Raw genomic sequence first — 19,016 nt, forward strand, 5'->3', positions numbered from 1 at the left:
CAAATAGAGGAAAAAGATTTGCAAAATATATAACAGATAAAAGGTCAATATCCTTAATTAAATAGATATAATTCTTAAAAATTTTTAGGAAGAAAAAGGAATACCCCAATTTCAAAATGGGCAAAGAATATGAACTGGCAATTCATAAAAGAAATATATAAATGGCCAGTGGGCTCTGGAAACTGACAAAGAAGTTAAGCAATTTGCCTAAGTTCACAAAAATAGTAAGAGGGAAAGTCAGGATTCAAACCCAGGCAATCTTACCATTCAATTAATATTTGTTTAATGAATGAATGATTATATATTTAACACTAAGAGATGTTTACATCATAGACTACAAAATGCAGGTTATAAAACAGAATGTACAATGAGATCCCTTTCTGCCCATACATTCACATACATGTTTATACAGGTTTAGAAAACAAGTCTGAAAAGATCAAAATGTAACAGTAGTTAGATTACGGGAGATTTCATTTCCTCTTTATATTTTCTGAATTAAAAAAATTTCAGAATAAGTGTATATTACTTCCATAATAAAAGGGAAAATTTATATTAAAAAGCCAAACAATAATACAAAGTAAAAAAGTACACAAACACCTCTAATGACTCTCAATGTATCCATGAATATGTGGCTCAGCGTGGATCTCTTGGGGTCCCCAATCATTAAATTCAACTATCATGCCATGGTTCTTTAGTCTCCTCCTCCTCCTCTGTTTTCCTACTCTTAGATTCCAAATTAATCTTCCTAAAATTTTGTGACCCTCTTGTAATTTTATTGCTTAAAAACTTTCAATGATTCTTCATTTTCTACACAACAAAGTAGAAATTCCTCAGCCTGGAATTCAAGATCTTCCACAATTATGGCATTCAATCAACTTTTCACTTATTACACATATTCTAGCTAGTTGACTACTTGCTATTCTTTTTCTATGTATGTTTCCTATAGCTTTCCATAACTTCTTCATGTGGTTAACTGACTAGAATGTGTTCTCCCTCCGTATGTCCATTTTCCACTCAAGGCTCAGCTTATACACTATCTTCTCCATGAAATACTTCCTAATTTCCCCTAACCACTCTGAGAATCCATGACTCTTTTATCTGTCTCTCCAGGCACTTATTTTCTTATTTTTTTATATTCTATCTTTTCTAATAGACAATGACTTACTTGAGGTAGGATCCTTATCTATTCATCTTTCTATTCTTCTTACTAAATACTTATTGAATGAATGTAGTTAATCAACAAAATAGAAAAACTCACAGAATTCAATACCATGATGTTTAGGTATTTTCAAAGCACCAGTTTGTGGCTATTAGATTTCTCCTTCTTTGAACATAGGAAACATAAATTGTTAACAGTGCAGGTTGGTCCTTACTCTCCAGGTCTCTGACCTAATTAAGTGATTTATGAACCTAATGGAGTATAGATCCTTCATCTCACATAAACTTGAAGTTATTCTATGAACTGATGAATTTTGGTCTACAGCAGTTTGGTCAGCATTGACCTTACTTTTCCCACATACAGGGAATTTAAGCTCTATTCTTTGGGAAAGGGGACAGAGTTGTAGGACTGAATGTTCTCTCTTACCTTTTTGTATTGTGCACTGTGGTTCCTCCCAGGACAATCCTCACTCCAGGAGTGGTACGGTTCAGGTTATACACTGTGAGAGCCTCTTCATAGGTGGCTCCTCCAATTACAAACACAATGATGTCCTGAGGTCTGCAATAACGAAGAAAGTGAATATCATAGGATAAGGAGGAAAAAAGGCAAAGATTTGTTATTATTATATATACAGTTTTGATTTCTAAATCTTTCTTTTTTGGTGGAGGAAGTAGAATTAAGCAGAATAGAATAAAAGGTTTAAAAAAAGTTTTAATTATCTGAAATTGGCAGGAAACAGAGCAGAAAATGCTGAATAGTGATTTGCTTTCTGTTTATGAGCGGATGTCTTATAATTTCTGTGCTGTGGATTTCAGAATAGCACAATAGTGTTTGCTGGAACCAAATGTAGAAATATTCTTTTATATTCAAGAGGCTGCAGAGCACTTCACTGTGACATGATATCAATATAGCAGTAATAAATGCTTGTACTATACATCTCCTTTCAGTATAAGCTCTTTGTCAAATACTTAGTACCGTGTCATTACAATGGCCTCTGTCCAAGGACCTCAAAGTATTTTGGAAAACACTGGTATGTCTGGTTGTCCCCATAACATGGAAACTAGAAACATTTAGTATTTTGAGTGTAAAAAAAGAGATGGGATACATAAATTAATGGCGCTTGGAGGAACTCCACCTCTTCTTAAAATCTTTGTCCCTAAATCCTTTGATAAACCAAGAAAAAGAAACCATGGAAACAAATAAACAAAAAACCAGTGGGTATAGTTTTGATACTGGACATGCTGACACATCAGCTCAGTCACTAGCCTCATCGGGGTAGCACTTTGTAGTTTTACTGTTTCAATCTTTATCAAAATGTCTTCATAAAAGTGAGTGGTCCTCTTATTAGCTCCTTCAACAAGAGCTATCAACAAGAAGGAGATCATATTATTTTCAAAACTGTTAAAGTTTGCCTTGTTTTTCTTTTCTCATGCCATCAAAAGAAGATACAATTACTTAACCTTAGTAGGCAGGTAATTTTGTTAAATCACTTATTGGACATTGATTTAAAACTACAACAAGCAGAAGCATCCATTTTGGAGGTTATAGCACAAAACTAAAAAACCTCTTTCATCAAGAGCTATCCGTGCCTGTGAATAAATCATGGAAAAAACCCCCACCGTTTCCTTTCTGTTTGTCTCTCTGCCTCTTTCTAAAATACCACAAAGGAATTAAGTGAGAGAGTATTTGTTCTTGTGGGACTTCATGTAAACAGAATCAGGTATGGTGGCTATTTAAAAATGTTCAGATAATCTCTGAATTGCAGATACCCAATGAAAGGTTCCCAATGATGAAGAGGTGGTTACTTTGCAATTAATTAGGTAGTCAATTAGTGTCAATTAGTGTCAATTATGACACTTCTGTGTGAACTTGGAACTTAAATCATGTCTCTGAAACACTAAATTTACTTTTTAAGACAAAATAAGATTCATTCAAGACTACCCACTCAAAACAATGTATTTAGCACCACAATGCTTTAAGAGTTACATATTGTTAGAATTCTACAATCATTTTTTGTTATTTTAAAATATACTGTTTTTGACTAGGTTAACGTTGGCAAGTGGTATAAAATACAAATGGGTATACTGTAAAAAAAAAAAAGCAAGTTTCCTTCTCACCTCAGTCCTTTTGTACCCCACTTTCTTTCTAGAGGCAAACACTATTACTCAACTCTATGTACCCTTTCAGGGATATTATCTACGTTTGTGTATATATATATTTATATATGTATATATAATATATTTATAAATATAAATATAAATATATTTTTATATATATACACACACACATATTTATTTAAATATACACATATATACTATCTAAACACACACACACACTCTCTCTTTTTACATAAACTGTTCTGCCCCTTGGACATACTGTGCATTTTAAATTTGGGGAGATATCGCCAAGTTGCTCCACAGATGTCATTCCACCAGCAATTCAGGAAAGTGCCTATTTGTCCACATTCTGTCAGCACCATGTATTATCAAGGCTTTCAGTCCTTCTAAACTGACTAAGTCGATCACTTGCTCCTCCTTGATACACTTTCTTCACTTGGTTTCCAGGACATCACATTCTTGGTTTTCTTCCTACTTCATTAGTTGCTATTTTTCAGTGTCCCTTGATGGTCTCACCTCATCTCCCTAACCTCTTAATGGTGGAGTGTCCAGAGCCCAGTCATTGATTTTCCTTTCTTCTCAATCTACACTTACTCCCTAGATCTGCTCTGTCTAATGTAGTAGCTGCTAGCCACATATGGCTATTTACATCTAAATTAATTAAAATAAAATAAAAAGTCAGTTAGTTCCTCAGTAGAACTAGCCACATTTCAAGTGCTCAACAGTCACATGTGGCTAGTGGCTACCTTATTAGATAGCACAGCTATAGCACATTTCCATCACTGTAGAAAGTTCTATTGAACAGCACTTCCCTAGATAATCTCACCCAGTCTCTTGGTTTTAAATACATCTATCTGCTGATGACTCCCAAATCTTTGTCCCCAGCCCAGACCTCTCTCCTAAATGCCAGACTTAAATATCTGCCCACTTGACATTTCTACTTGGATGTTTAACATATTTCTCAATTCAACATGTTCAAATCCCTAATCTTCTCCCTCAAGCTTATTCCACCACATATAGCTTTCCCCATCTTAGTTGATGGCCACTCTATCTTTTCAGTTGCTTAGGACAAAAACTTTGGGGTCATCCTAACTCCTCCTTTATAGCTGGAGTGAAGCATATAAGTTGGGGACACAGAGAAAAAGAGGAAGAAGTAAGCAGAAGCCAGGTCTTGGAAAGGCTTGAATCTTACAGACCATAGGGCAATCACTGAAGGGTTTTAACAGGTTACTATAATCAAATTTACTTTTTGAAGGATAATTTTGGTAGCTGTGTGAGAATGATTTGGGGGTTGCTGTTGGAAAAGCTGGAGAACAAAAGGCTACTGCAAGACTTCTAGGAAGATATGATGAAAGTTGGAACTAAATAAATACCAGAAGTGGAAAGGAGAGACTGGATATAGAAGACACAAAAAATGTAGACTCTTCAGTATTTGGTCAATGATTAAATGTGGAGGTTGAGGATAAAGGAAGGGTCCATGATAACTTTAAGTTTTCTGGGTTTGGTGACTAGGTATAGTGGTTTAGGTCTGAGAAGGAAGAAAGCAAGACTGATTTACTGAAAGTAAAACAAAAACATGTTGTGTCTGAGATGCCTGTGGAACATCCCAATGGAGACGTCCTCTAGACATCTGGATAGTTAGGCCTGATGATTTCCCTGAATACAGGTGGCAGCTAAAGCCATGGGAATAGATGAGTTCTACCAAGGGAGATCATGTAGAATGAGAAGAGAACCAAAAGACAGAGTTTTGGAGGAGTCTTTAACATCTACAGGATAAGCAAGAAGAGTAGCCAGCAAACTGAGAAGGAAATTGTCAAAAAGGTAGGAGGAGAACCAGAAGGGAGAGGCCAAGGGACACGTGAGTTTCAAGAAGAATAGAATGGTTAATGGTGTTAAATGCAGTAGTAGGGTAAATAAGGTGAAGATTGAAAGAGACCACTGTGTGCATTCTTGCAATGTGATTTTGCAAGAAAAGTTTTAGTGTATTATAGTGGAGTAAGAAGCCAGGGTACACAGATTGAAGAGGTGAGAAATGAAGACAGTGACTTTATCCAAGAAGCTTAACTGTGAAGGGAAGGAGATAGGTTAGAAGAGAACCCAGGCTCAAGGGCTTTAAATTTATTACTTGTTTAATAGGAGAAACTTGAGTATGCTTATAGCCTGTGGGAAGGTAGTTAGAGGAGGAGAAGCTGAAAATACAGCAAAGAGCAAATAATCGGCAGAAAGGCTTCAGAAGAGATAGCAGGGGTCTAAAACGAGGGTTGGCAGAGAGATTAGTTCTAAATAGGAAAAAAGGATGTATTTCCTTTAGAATGGAGGAAGGAGGTAAAGGTAGGTATATGTAAATAAGTTTATAAATATAGAGGCTAGACATTGAGGGAGTTAATGTCTGACAGACTCGATTTTTTTCTCTGTGAAGTAGGAAACACTGGTATGGGCTGGGGTGGGTTAGGTGATATGGAGAGAATGGAAACATTCAAAACTGATGTGGACATTGAGACAAAGATATAACTAAGGATACATAAAAGTTTGATGAGTATCCCTAAAGGCCCAAGCGAGGTTAGAAACAATGAATTTGTTTCTAACAATTCTAACAATTCAACTAATTCTATGAATTAGTGGCACTAATCCATAATTTGTGTGATTTCCTCTAGTAGCACAAAGTAGTAGACATGAGTCTTAAGGCTAAGTTATTAATCCAATGTTAATCTGGTGCTTTAGGCTGCGGGCAAGAGGTTCTTTACAAACTTATAGGAAAGCATTACCACTGTCCATGAATCACTAAAATCTTCCACACTATCTAGGTTTTTTCCTTCAAGTCCTCGCTTCCAGTTACTGGCCAGCTTCTTGTCGCTGAGAAAGGTCATTTGCTTAGGAAGAGCTGTATGATAATGACAGTGATGTTTTTCTACCAAGTATAATGAACTCTCAATTATTCGGGGACTGAATACTCAGGCAAAATACTGGTTCTCTTCTTTTTTTCCAACTTGTATGTGTTGTTTCAATTCTTACTAACATTTCTATAGAAGGGGAAGGGGAATAGGAACAGCTAAAACTCAAGTTCAGTTCTTGTCAGGATCTTTAACGATATATTTCACAAGAAAGAGGATCAAATAAGCTACAGTTGGCTGTCATTTTAAAAACGGACATGAGTCCTTGTAACTTTTGCCATAGTATTACCCTCATGGACATACACAATTTCATTTTAACACTAAATTTCTAAGGATGTAAAATTTTAATTCTTCCCACTATATTGGCTCTAGAAGTACCAATGATCTGAGATAATAATGGCTTCTCAAGTGCAGTCACAACTGGTTTAATATTCATTAAAAGATTCTGTGGGGAAAAAAATCCAATGTTATAAGAATGTGCCAACAAGGAGATAGAGGACACTCTACCAATAGTTTGGTCTTGCTGGAACTATCTGGGGGTCAGCCTAGGTGGAAAACGGGGGGGAAAAAAAAGGCAGTTACAGTATTCAGAAATAATAAAATCCTCACACTGAAATGAGTTTTTCCCAGAAAATGACTATTTTTTACAGTAGGATTCCACATGCAATGCTCTTTATGTTGAGGGACAACTCTAGCCTGAGATCCATTATACAGTTTATCTTGAGTGAATGATCATGAATTGCACAGATTATTTCATTAAGAAGAAGGGAGGGAGGTTTCTCCATTACAGGGGTATAGAGACGGATGAGAGGAACCAGACAGTAAGACTTTTGTTTTGAGCTCCTGATCCGATAAATCAATTTAAAAAGCAGCTAAGCAGTCTAACGAGGATCATCCTGGAAAATGATGTTGCTTCTCCATAGCTGCCCTCTGCCCATTACCTGCCTCTAGAGTATATCTGTCTCTTATGGAAAAGAAAGGCAAGAACTGGGAAGGAATAAACTCAAGTGAGTTTCTAGCACAACCAGAGAATGCTATCCTTTAGTCTGATAATTTCAGGGTGCCAGAGTATTTTCGTATTACTGGAGAGGGAAGAAAATGTCATGAATGGTAACTGTGGGTGTAGGTTTTATTAACGTAAGGACAAAACCTAGATACAGGGATAGGCTCTTAGAGCCTAACTCAACTGTGTACGTAGTAAAGATGACTATGTCACATTTGTTTAGGAAAACATTAATAAATGTTTTCCTGAGCCTCCTACTACTTATTCAAGCTGGTTTAAGGAGGAACCTCGACGAAAAACTTTTTAAAAAAATCCCTGACATTTTTCCTTTTCATTCCTTTCCCCAGTGGATCTTAAAACTAGGTGTTCTGATGATGCCAACAGTAAAATACAAAGCAAATCATTTTTATATGATTGTTGAAGTTTAGTGGAATACACAAGTTCAATTCTTTGTACACATCTTCCTGTGCTCTGTAATTCACCATAGCAACCAAAAGCATTAATTAATGCAGACAGCAAACATTAGAAAACGGCAGCCAGTTCATGCTGTATATAGATATACAAAGACATTTTGAGAACCCAACCAAGTTACATCTTATTTTATTAGAAAAATAAACAAAAAAACTTTCACATATAGTATTTCTGGAAATCATTACTTCTATACGTAGATAAGCAAAGCAGAAAAACTTAAACTTTTAAGAGGCAATATTTTTATCTACTTTGTTGACCAGTGTAACTACGGCTAAAACTCAAATTTTTGAATATACTTACAGATGGTCAAGATCTTATGAGCATTTACTGTTGGAAAAATGGCCAATGAGAAAGCACTGCTGCTTTTATAGAAACAAAAATAAGCTTCTGCAACAAGATGCTACTCAGTTTGCGTAAACGTGAAAAAGTACTTTCTTTTTGAATGGACTGATTCTGGAATGCATGACCAGATAGCTTCATTTTCTAACCAAATATTTAAGTTGCTTGTTTTTATTAGGGACAAGAAGCAATTCTGGAGTGAGAAAAAAATTAGCCTGATAAATAGGATATGTGGGAGTCCCATCTGCAGGAGAAAGATCAAGCTCAATTTGTGGATATAGCTGTACCACCAAACAGGTTAACCGCTAATTCAACAGCTAAGGGCTAAAACATTTCTATCAGTGCTCCTGGTTCTGCAAAGTTGTATCCTTGCCACATCTCCTTTGATACTTTCTAATATTACAACACAACAAAACCAAGAAGTTCTAGCATGATGAGACTTAAGTTATTACAAAGATAACTAAAATCAATGACTCCTCTCAATGTGATGATCCAGGGCCAAGATAGTGGCTAGAGCTGAGAGTGGGTCCAAGTGGATGCAGAACCAAAACACTGTATAGGGTTACTGGCGAACTGCAAAAATCTAAATTTTCTGGTAACATCAACCAAATTTATTCTCTAGTTTAAATTTTCCAACTGTAAATCTTATATCAACTACTATAGATGCCTACATAAAGAAATTTGACAAATACCTATTGAACACCTATTTGTAAAGCACTGTATTAAACATTGTTAAAAAAACCCCAAATATTGGGCCGGCTCCGTGGCTTAGCGGTTAAGTGCGCGCGCTCTGATGCTGGCGGCCCGGGTTCGGATCCCGGGCGCGCCCCGAGGCACCACTTCTCCGTCCAACCCGGGGCCGAGTCCCACGTACAGCAACTAGAAGGATGCGGACCTATGACGTACAACTATCTACTGGGGCTTTGGGGGGAAAAAAATGAATAAATAAAATCTTTAAAAAAAAAAAAAAAAAAAAAAACCCCAAATATTAACAAAACATAGTTCTTACTTCAAGATTACAATACTTAATACAATACCCAATAGGAAGGATAGATATGTATACAACTAACTACTGTCTCACTATCCAGAGGTAACCACTATTAACAATTTGTTTATTCTTTCAGAAATATTTACTGTATACATGAACATATGTGATTGCACATATACATATTATACACATATTATGTATATATGTATAGTCAAGCACAGATTTATCTATATACACATATGTATATAATCACATTTATGCCTATATAGTTTTTTTTTTTACACAAAAAGGGTATTATAGCATCTTGCTTTTCTATCCAATATATCTTAGACAGTTTTGATATCACCCCATGAAGTTAAGCCATTTTTTAAGAAGAATGCATAGTATTGTACTGTAATTTAGATAACCAGTCCTCTATTGATGGATATTTAACTTGTTTTGGTTTCTCTCACTATTACAAATAATGTTTCGGTGAACATCCTTGTGTATGTGTCTTTGTGTACTTATGCAAGTATATCTATATGGCCAACTTTTAGAAGCGGAATTGTTTAGTAGGTTTTTCCAAGTCCTCTGCAATCTTCCTTCTGTTAAGCGGGGCCAGGAGGTGGCGTAGATATCTTCTGCGCCACTCACTGCAGTTTTGTAACCATTTCTCTACCTTCTTCAAAATTTCCACTATCTTAGAAGCTCATGATGTAGTTGCACTGTTTTCTCCCGACCTCCTTCCCTGGTCACTCTCTTATTCCCTGAAGACTTGAGCTCTGGTTTACCGTCCTCCTTTTCACGCCCACTCCTTTCAAGATCTTCTGTGACTTTTAACATCAATGATTACTCATCTCATATCCTAGACTCCTCACCCACACTGATCTATTCTTCCATCCCTCACAACCACCAACATCCATGATTATAACATAAATTTTTTCATTACAAGTATCAGCACTATGACATCTTGAATTTAAGATCTCTTTCTCCAATAACCACCTCCTCAACTTCTAATTCACTTATACTAATAACCTCTACTATAATAATTCTTTGACCTCATCAAGACCTCCAATCCACTCAACAATACTTTTTTTTTTTTTTACTATCCAATACTCTCTTCCTGTTTTCATTTCCAAAAACCCTAGTTGGATCCAGCTATCAGCCTTCTCCTCATTTAATCTGGTGTAGCTAAAAGTTGATAGAGAAAACCATACAACCAGGATCATGAGCTGTATTTTAAATTAACGACCACAAAACTCTAACGGGCATTCAATCTTGCCTAGAAGTCTTACTTACATTTCCCTGGTAAATTCGATTCCTAGCCTACAAGATGACAACTTCACAATGTTTTCTCTTTTTACCCCCTACATTAGCTGATAACTTGGTATCATATTTCACTGAGAAAATAGAAGCAATCAGACAAGATGGCCCCCACGTTCTCACCATCAAAACTGTTAAAATAAAAGGGGTACCTCTGCTCCTATCAAAGGCTCCTCTGCTATGCTCTTGATCCCCTAAAGACTTCACCTCTGCAGCTCTTCCTCTTTCTCTTCTGTATTAACTATTTCTCCTTCTTTATGATAATTCTTGTCAGATTACAAATATGCTCTAGAATCTCTTTCCCTTGAGCTCACGATCTCTTCTAGCTACCATCCCATTTCTCTGACCCCTTCATGCAAAACTTTTAAAAAAGTGTTATATAGGGGGCGGAGTCAAGATGGCGGCGTAGGCAGACTCTGAACTCACCTCCTCCCGTGGACACAGCCAATTTACAACTACTCGTGGAAAAATTACCCCTGAGACAGAACTGAAAACTGGATAAGAGGAACTCCTGCAACAACGGACAATCCTAACTGGGGTAGAAGAGGCAGAGACTCCCTTCTGGAGAGGAAAAACGCCGCCTTCACAAGCCGCCAGCTTCACGGCCGCCGGGAGCAGCTCACAGGTACGCAGCCTCCCTGGAGGTGCGGGGCCCTGAGCCGGGGAGCGCCCGCGCTGTGGGCATTTTGTGGACCCAGCACAATTGAGACCAGCAGCATAATATCTGACTTTGCCTGCTACTAAAGCATTGGGTAGCACCCCCAGAAAACCCGGTTCACAAAGAAACTAAAACTGGCTCTTAAAGGGCCCGCGCACAAACTCACCCGTTCCAGAAAGCATCCTAAAATCACCAGAAAGAAAGGTGCACAGTGCTTCGGTGACAAGAGACTCACCTAATAGGCCCTGAGTGCATCTCGGTGAGGGGTGAGACCTCTCCAGGGACTGGGACATTGGCGGCAGCCATTGTTGTGGCCTGGTGTGAGCGTGCTGACACAGACGCCATTGGAGTTCTCCCTGAGACCTGCTAGCCCAGGGTCTGCTCCACCTGCTAGAGCACCGATTTAATCCAGCTCAGCCAGGGCAGGCAGCCCACCCTAGAGACTGGCCCCACCCAACAACAAGCCCTCAGGCAACTTGTGGGCCTGCATAGATTGGTGACTGGATTCTCTGCAGCCTGGCAACTGAGCTGACTTGAGCGGGGCAGGGTGTGCACAAGGAGCGGGTGGAGAGTGTGGGGCGGTGGCAGAGTGTGTGGGGCTCCCGCCGTGGAGAGACTGGGTCCACTTGGGGAGGTCGGGGCACTCACACGGGGCAGGACTGTGTTGACTGTGTGTGTGGACCTGTGGGCGGCAGGGCTTCTCAGCCGCAGAAGACTTGTACTTCTCAAAGACCCACATAGGAGGTTTGCTCGACCTTCCAAAACCTGAAACAATTGGGTGCTCCTGTGCCTGAGGCCAGCCCCACCCAGCTGCAATCCTCAGAGAGCTGACAAGAGACCTAATAGGCTAGAGGCTTACAGCAATGGTAAGGCCCTGAGCCTAACAACCTGCCACGGTGGGGGCCTACTCACTTAAAAGAAATACTGCAACACAAATGTGGTATTAGAACTTGCAGCCAACTGTGCTGGGGCTCCCCACAGCTGATAAAGAGACTGAAGGGCCCACAACAACTACAAGCAGCTGAGCATTACAACAGCTGGCCAGGAGCATAACTCAGCCTCCTGGGCGCCTACAGGGAGAGCAAACAGGCCACAGCAGAAGGATACACGTAGCCCACATAGGGGTCACCCTGGAAGATTGAGAACTGAGGGAAGCACACTGGAAGCCTCCTAAGCCATCACTTACATAAGGTGACCTATCCAAGAGCAGGAGACGTAGCTGACCTACCTAATACGGAGACACAAGCACAGGGAAAGAGGCAAAATGAAGAGGCAAAAGAATACATTCCAAGTAAGGGAACAGGACAAAACCCCAGAAAAGGAACTTAGTGAAACAGAAATGAGCAACCTACCCGACAGAGAGTTCAAACTAAGAGTGTTAAGGATGCTCACTGATCTGGGGAGAAGAATAGATGGACTCAGTGAGAATGTCAACAAAGAAATGGAAGATGTAAAAAAGAACCAATCAGAAATGAAGAATACAATACTGGAAATGAAAAACTCATTAGAGGGACTCAAAAGCAGAGTAGAGGATACAGAAGAACGGATCTGTGAGCTGGAAGAAAGACTAGAAGAAATTACCCAAGGTGAACAGGTAAAAGAGAAAAGAATATAAAAGAGTGAGGACAGTCTAAGGGACCTCTGGGACAACATCAAGCGCACTAACATCCGTGTTATAGGTGTCCCGGAAGGAGAAGAGCGAGACAAGGGGGCAGAGAATCTATTTCAAGAAATAATAGATGAAAACTTCCCTAACCTAAGGAAGGAAACAGACATCCAGGTACAGGAGGCACAGAGAGCCCCAAACAAGATAAACCCAAAGAGGCCCACACCAAGACACATCATAATCAAAATGTCCAGAATTAAAGATAAAGAGAGAATCCTAAAAGCCGCAAGAGAATGTCAAGTTACATACAAAGGAAACCCCATAAGGCTATCAGCTGACTTCTCAGCAGAAACCTTACAGGCTAGAAGAGAATGGCATGATATATTTAAAGTGCTAAAAGGAAAAAACTTACAGCCAAGAATACTCTACCCAGCAAGGTTATCGTTCAAAATGGAAGGAGAGATCAAAATTTTCCCAGATAAGCAAAAATTAAAGGAGTTTGTCACCAAGAAACCAGTGTTACAAGAAATGTTAAAGGGACTGATTTAAGGGGAAAAGAGAAGACCACAAATAGGAAAAATTATCTATTTCCACGATTAGAACGTAATGGATACAAATGCACAAAAAGAGGTTGGATATGATATCAAAAACATAAAAGGAGGGAGGAGGGTAGTTAAAGAGTTCAGCTTTCAGACAGAGGTCAAACTAAAGTGACCATCAATTCTGTATAGAAGAAGTAAGGAACAGAGAAGGACTACTAAAACACTGAGAAAAAAAAAAAAAAGTTAAAAAATGGCAGTAAGTACATACTTATCAATAGCTACTTTAAACGTCAATGGACTAAATGCTCCAATTAAAAGGCATAGGGTGGCTGACTGGATAAAAAAACAAGACCCATATATATGCTGCATACAAGAGACACACTTCAGACCTAAAGACACTCACAAACTGAAAGTGAAGGGATGCAAAAAGATACTCCATGCAAATGGCAATGAAAAGAAAGCTGGGGTAGCAGTACTCATATCAGACAAAATAGACTTTAAAACAAAAACTGTAAAACGAGATGAAGGGCATTACATAATGATCAAGGGAACAATCCAACAAGAGGATATAACACTTGTAAATATCTACGCACCCAATGTAGGTGCACCTAAATATATAAAGCAATTATTAACAGACATAAAAACAGAAATAGACAGTAACACAATAATAGTAGGGGACTTTAACACTCCACTTACACCAACGGATAGATCATCCAAACAGAAGATCAATAAGGAAACATTGGCCTTAAACGACACACTAGAACAGATGGACCTAGTAGATATATACAGAGCATTCCATCCAAAAACCGAAGAATACACATTCTTTTCAAATGCACATGGAACGTTCTCCAGGATTGATCACATATTAGGCCACAAAACAAGTCTCCATAAATTTAAGAAGATTGAAATAATACCAAGCATCTTTTCTGACCACAAAGGTATGAAACTAGAAATCAACTATAGGAAGAAAATCAGAAAAGCCACAAATACATGGAGATTAAACAAAATGCTACTGAACAACGACTGGGTTAATGAAGAAATCAAAGAAGAAATCAAAAAATACCTGGAGACAAATGAAAATGAAAATACGACATGCCAGAATTTATGGGATACAGCAAAAGCGGTTCTAAGAGGGAAGTTTATAGCAATACAGGCCTATCTCAACAAACAAGAAAAATCTCAAATAAACAATCTAACAATGCACCTAAAGGAATTGGAAAAAGAAGAACAAACAAAGCCCAAAATCAGTAGAAGAAGGGAAATAATAAAAATCAGAGCAGAAATAAATGAAATAGAGACCAAAAAAACAATAGAAAAATTAATAAAACCAAGAGCTGGTTCTTTGAAAAGATCAACAAAATAGACAAACCTTTAGCTAGACTCACCAAGAAAAAAGAGAGAAGGCACAAATAAGTAAAATCAGAAATGAAAGAGGAGAGGTTACAACAGACACCTCAGAAATACAAAAGATTATAAGAGAATACTATGAAAAGCTATATGCCAACCAATTCGACAATCTGGAAGAAATGGATAAATTCTTAGAATCATACAACCTTCCAAAACTGGATCAAGAAGAAGTAGAGAATTTGAATAGACCAATCACCAGTAAGGAGATCGAAACAGTAATCAAAAACCTCCCCAAAAATAAAAGTCCAGGACCAGACGGCTTCCCTGGTGAATTCTACCAAACATTCAAAGAAGTCTTAATACCTATCCTTCTCAAACTCTTCCAAAAATTGAGGAGGGGGAAGCTCCTAACTCATTCTACTAAGCTGACATTACCCTGATACCAAAACCAGACAAGGACAACACAAAAAAGAAAATTACAGGCCAATATCACTGATGAACATCGATGCAAAAATCCTCAACAAAATACTTGCAAATCGCATACAACAATACGTTAAAAGATTATACACCATGATCAAGTGGGATTTATTCCAGGTATGCAGGGATGGTTTAACATTCGCAAATCAATCAACGTAATACACCACATTAATAAAATGAAGAACAAAAATCACATGATCATCTCAATAGATGCAGAGAAAGCATTTGACAAGATCCAGCATCCATTTATGATAAAAACTCTGAATAAAATGGGTATAGAAGGAAAGTACCTCAACATAATAAAGACCATATATGAGAAACCCACAGCTAATATCATCCTCAATGGTGAAAAACTGAAAGCTATCCCTCTAAGAACAGGAACCAGACAAGGATGCCCACTGTCACCACTCCTATTTAACATAGTATTGGAAGTCCTAGCCAGAGCAATCAGGCAAGAGAAAGAAATAAAAGGGATCCAAATTGGAAAGGAAGAAGTGAAACTGTCACTATTTGCAGATGACATGATTTTATATATAGAAAACCCTAAAGAATCCACCAGAAAACTTTTAGAAGTAATAAACGAATATGGTAAAGTTGCAGGATACAAAATCAACATACAAAAATCAGTTGCATTTCTGTACACTAACAACGAAGTAGCAGAAAGAGAAATTAAGAATACCATCCCATTTACAATTGCAACAAAGAGAATAAAATACCTAGGAATAAACTTAACCAAAGAGGTGAAAGATCTGTACACCGAAAACTATAAAACATTTCTGAAAGAAATTGAAGAAGACACAAAGAAATGGAAAGATATTCCGTGCTCTTGGATTGGAAGAATTAACATAGTTAAGATGTCCATACTTCCTAAAGCCATCTATAGATTCAATGCAATCCCTATCAAAGTTCCAACAACATTTTTCACAGAAATAGAACAAAGAATCCTAAAATTTATATGGAACAACAAAAGACCCGAATAGCTAAAGGAATCCTGAGAAAAAGAACAAAGCTGGAGGTATCACACTCCCTGATTTCAAAATATACTACAAAGCTATAGTAACCAAAACAGCATGGTACTGGCACAAAAACAGACACACAGATCAATGGAATAGAATCGAAAGCCCAGAAATAAACCCACACATCTATGGACAGCTAATCTTTGACAAAGGAGCCAAGAACATACAATGGGGAAAAGAAAGTCTCTTCAACAAATGGTGTTGGGAAAACTGGATAGCCATATGCAAAAAATGAAAATAGACTCTTACCTTACACCATACACAAAAATTAACTCCAAATGGATTAAAGACTTGAATGTAAGACCTGAAACTGTGAAAGTTCTAGAAGAAAACATAGGCAGTACGCTCTTCGACATCAGTCTTAGCAACATCTTTTCAAACACCACATCTGACCGGACAAGAGAAACAATAGAAAAATAAACAAATGGGACTACATCAAACTAAAAAGCTTCTGCACAGCAAAGGAAACCATCAACAAAACGAAAAGACAACCTAACAATTGGGAGAAGATATTTGCAAATCATACATCTGATAAGGGCTTAATCTCCAAAATATATAAAGAACTCATGCATCTCAACAACAAAAACTACCAACCCAATTAAAAAATGGGCAAAAGACCTGAACAGACATTTCTCCAAAGAAGATATACAGATGGCCAACAGACACATGAAAAGATGTTCAAAATCACTAACTATCAGGGAAATGCAAATCAAAACTACAATGAGATATCACCTCACGCCCGTCAGAATGGCTATAATTAACAAGACAGGAAACAACATGTGTTGGAGAGGTTGTGGAGAGAAGGGAACTCTCATACACTGCTGGTGGGAGTGCAAACTGGTGCAGCCACTATGGAAAACAGTATGGAGATTCCGCAAAACTCGAACGATAGAACTACCATATGATCCAGCTATTCCACTGTTGGGTACTTATCCAAAGAACTTGAAAACACCAATTTGCAAAGGTACATGCACCCCTGTGTTCATTGCAGCCTTATTCACGATAGCCAAGACTTGGAAGCAACCTAAGTGCCCATCAAGGGACGAATGGATAAAAAAGCTGTGGTATATATACACAATGGAATACTACTCAGCCATAAGAAACGATGAAATCCAGCCATTTGTGACAACATGGATGGACATTGAGGGCATGATGCAAAGTGAAATAAGTCAGAGGGAGAAGGTCAAATACCGTATGATTTCCTTCATTAAGTAGTAGATAATAACAACAATAAACAAACACATAGGGACAGAGATTGGATTGGTGGTTACCAGAGGGGAAGGGGGGAGGGAGGAGGGTGAAAGGGATAATTGGGTACATGTGTGTGGTGATGGGTTGTAATTAGTATTTTGGTGGTGAACATGATGTAATCTATGCAGAAATAGAAGTACAATGATGTACACCTGAAATTTTTACAATGTTATAAACCAATGTTACTGCAATAAACAAAAAATTTAATAAAAAAAAAAAAAAGTGTTATATACATTCATCCATTTTATCTTATATCCTGTAACTCTCTCTAATTTGGCTTCTAACCTCACTGAAACTGAGGAATAAGGTCACCAAAGACCTTCATGTTGCCAAATCTGATGGATTCTTTACTGTTTTCACTTTCTTGGTCTTTATGACACCATCTTCTCCTGGTTTTCCGACCTTTCTGTCTCCTCCTCAGTCTCCATTGCTGACTTCACATCTTCTTTTCAATGCTTGGTCCTGGTCTCTCTTCTTTTCTCTTTCTCTGCTCTCTCCCTAAGGGATCTTATCTAGTCCCATGGCTTTAAATATCACCAAAATCTTGCGGACTCCCAATTTAGTATCCAGCATTTCCACTTGGTTATCTAACAGGCATCTGCAACTTACCAACAGAACTCTTGATTTCCTCCCCAAACCTAAGAGTTTTTCTTCCTTTCTCTCTTACCCTTGTCCCATCAATCTACTCCATTAAATAAGTTTATTGATTCTACCTCTCTCCCAGCCTCCTTATCTAAACCACTTTCATTTCTTACCTGGACTATTGCAGCCACCTCCTAAGTAGTCTCCCTGCTTCTGTTTTTGCCTTTAAAAATCCATTCTCCCCACAAGGTGATCTTTTAATACATAATTCATTTCATGTCACTTACATGCTTAAAGCTCTTCAATGGCTTCCTGCGACATTTAAAATAAAAAAACTCTTTACCAGGGCCTGTAAGACCCTATGTGATCTAGCCCCTACTTATCTTTTCAACTTCTTATTTCTTCCTTACTTGCTATGCTCCAACCACACTGGGCTTCTTTCTGTTCCATGAACATGCCAAATTCTCTCTTTCTTCAAGGCCTCTGCTCTGGTGTTCCCTCTGCTTTTTCTCCTAATCATTACGTAACTGGCTCTTTCTTGTAATTCAAAATCCATCTTAAATATCACTTCCTCAGAGAGGTTCTCTCCATCTAAAGTAGCCATCCCCACCTCTACAAAGTTACTTTGTAGCTTATTATCCTATTTATTTCCTCAAGAGTGCTTATTCAAATTATATTCTTTATTTGTTTGTTTACTAGTTTACTGTCTCCTTCATGTAAGTTCCTTGAGGGCAAGTACCTTGTTTTTCTTGTCACTTCTATGTCCCCAGCATCTACAACAGGTCTTGACATATTAAAGGCACTCAATAAATATTAGTTATGTAAAAGGATGAAGCAATTGAATTATTAACTATATATGTATTTAGGTAATAGTGACAAATTCTAACAGAATGCTGACAACTGATAAATGTACATTTTGTTGGAAGAGCATTATTTTGAGATTTGTTTGGAAATGAATCATTCGAATTAGAAAGGTTTGCTGTTGCGAACTAATCATACACAATATACTCTTCTGGTGGTCAATGGTGTCCCATTAGCAATAAGTAGCCAATTTCTTGTTCAGTAATTCTTATATGAAATTCACAAAAAATTGATATTTTTACTTTTATCATATTAATAAGAAGGCTATTTAATAGAATTATACTGTTTTTCAAAAAGCCTCTAAAATAGGTGAATAGCTTGGGCTGGTTTTCATTCTTCCCACTTAGCTGACGTTTCTGAATCTTGATGCCAAGGTCCTTAAACATTGTATCTGAATGAGTGTACT

At 37.9% G+C, this 19,016-nt stretch overlaps 1 protein-coding gene across 2 annotated transcripts in view; it reads right to left on the reverse strand.

Annotated features, from left to right (window-relative positions):
- The window catches only part of VPS45 (vacuolar protein sorting 45 homolog), a 66,506-nt gene that overhangs the window by 22,285 nt on the left and 25,205 nt on the right, over positions 1-19,016 (reverse strand). For both annotated transcript variants that reach the window (XM_004435944.3, XM_087444048.1), the window contains exon 14: positions 1,586-1,717. In XM_004435944.3, the coding sequence (XP_004436001.1) occupies positions 1,586-1,717 (132 nt within the window). The remainder of the gene's footprint in view (positions 1-1,585; positions 1,718-19,016) is intronic.

This window comes from Ceratotherium simum, chromosome 2 (genome assembly GCF_057802395.1).
Source record: "Ceratotherium simum simum isolate JZ-2026a chromosome 2, ASM5780239v1, whole genome shotgun sequence".
Classification (NCBI taxonomy): Eukaryota; Metazoa; Chordata; class Mammalia; order Perissodactyla; family Rhinocerotidae; genus Ceratotherium; species Ceratotherium simum.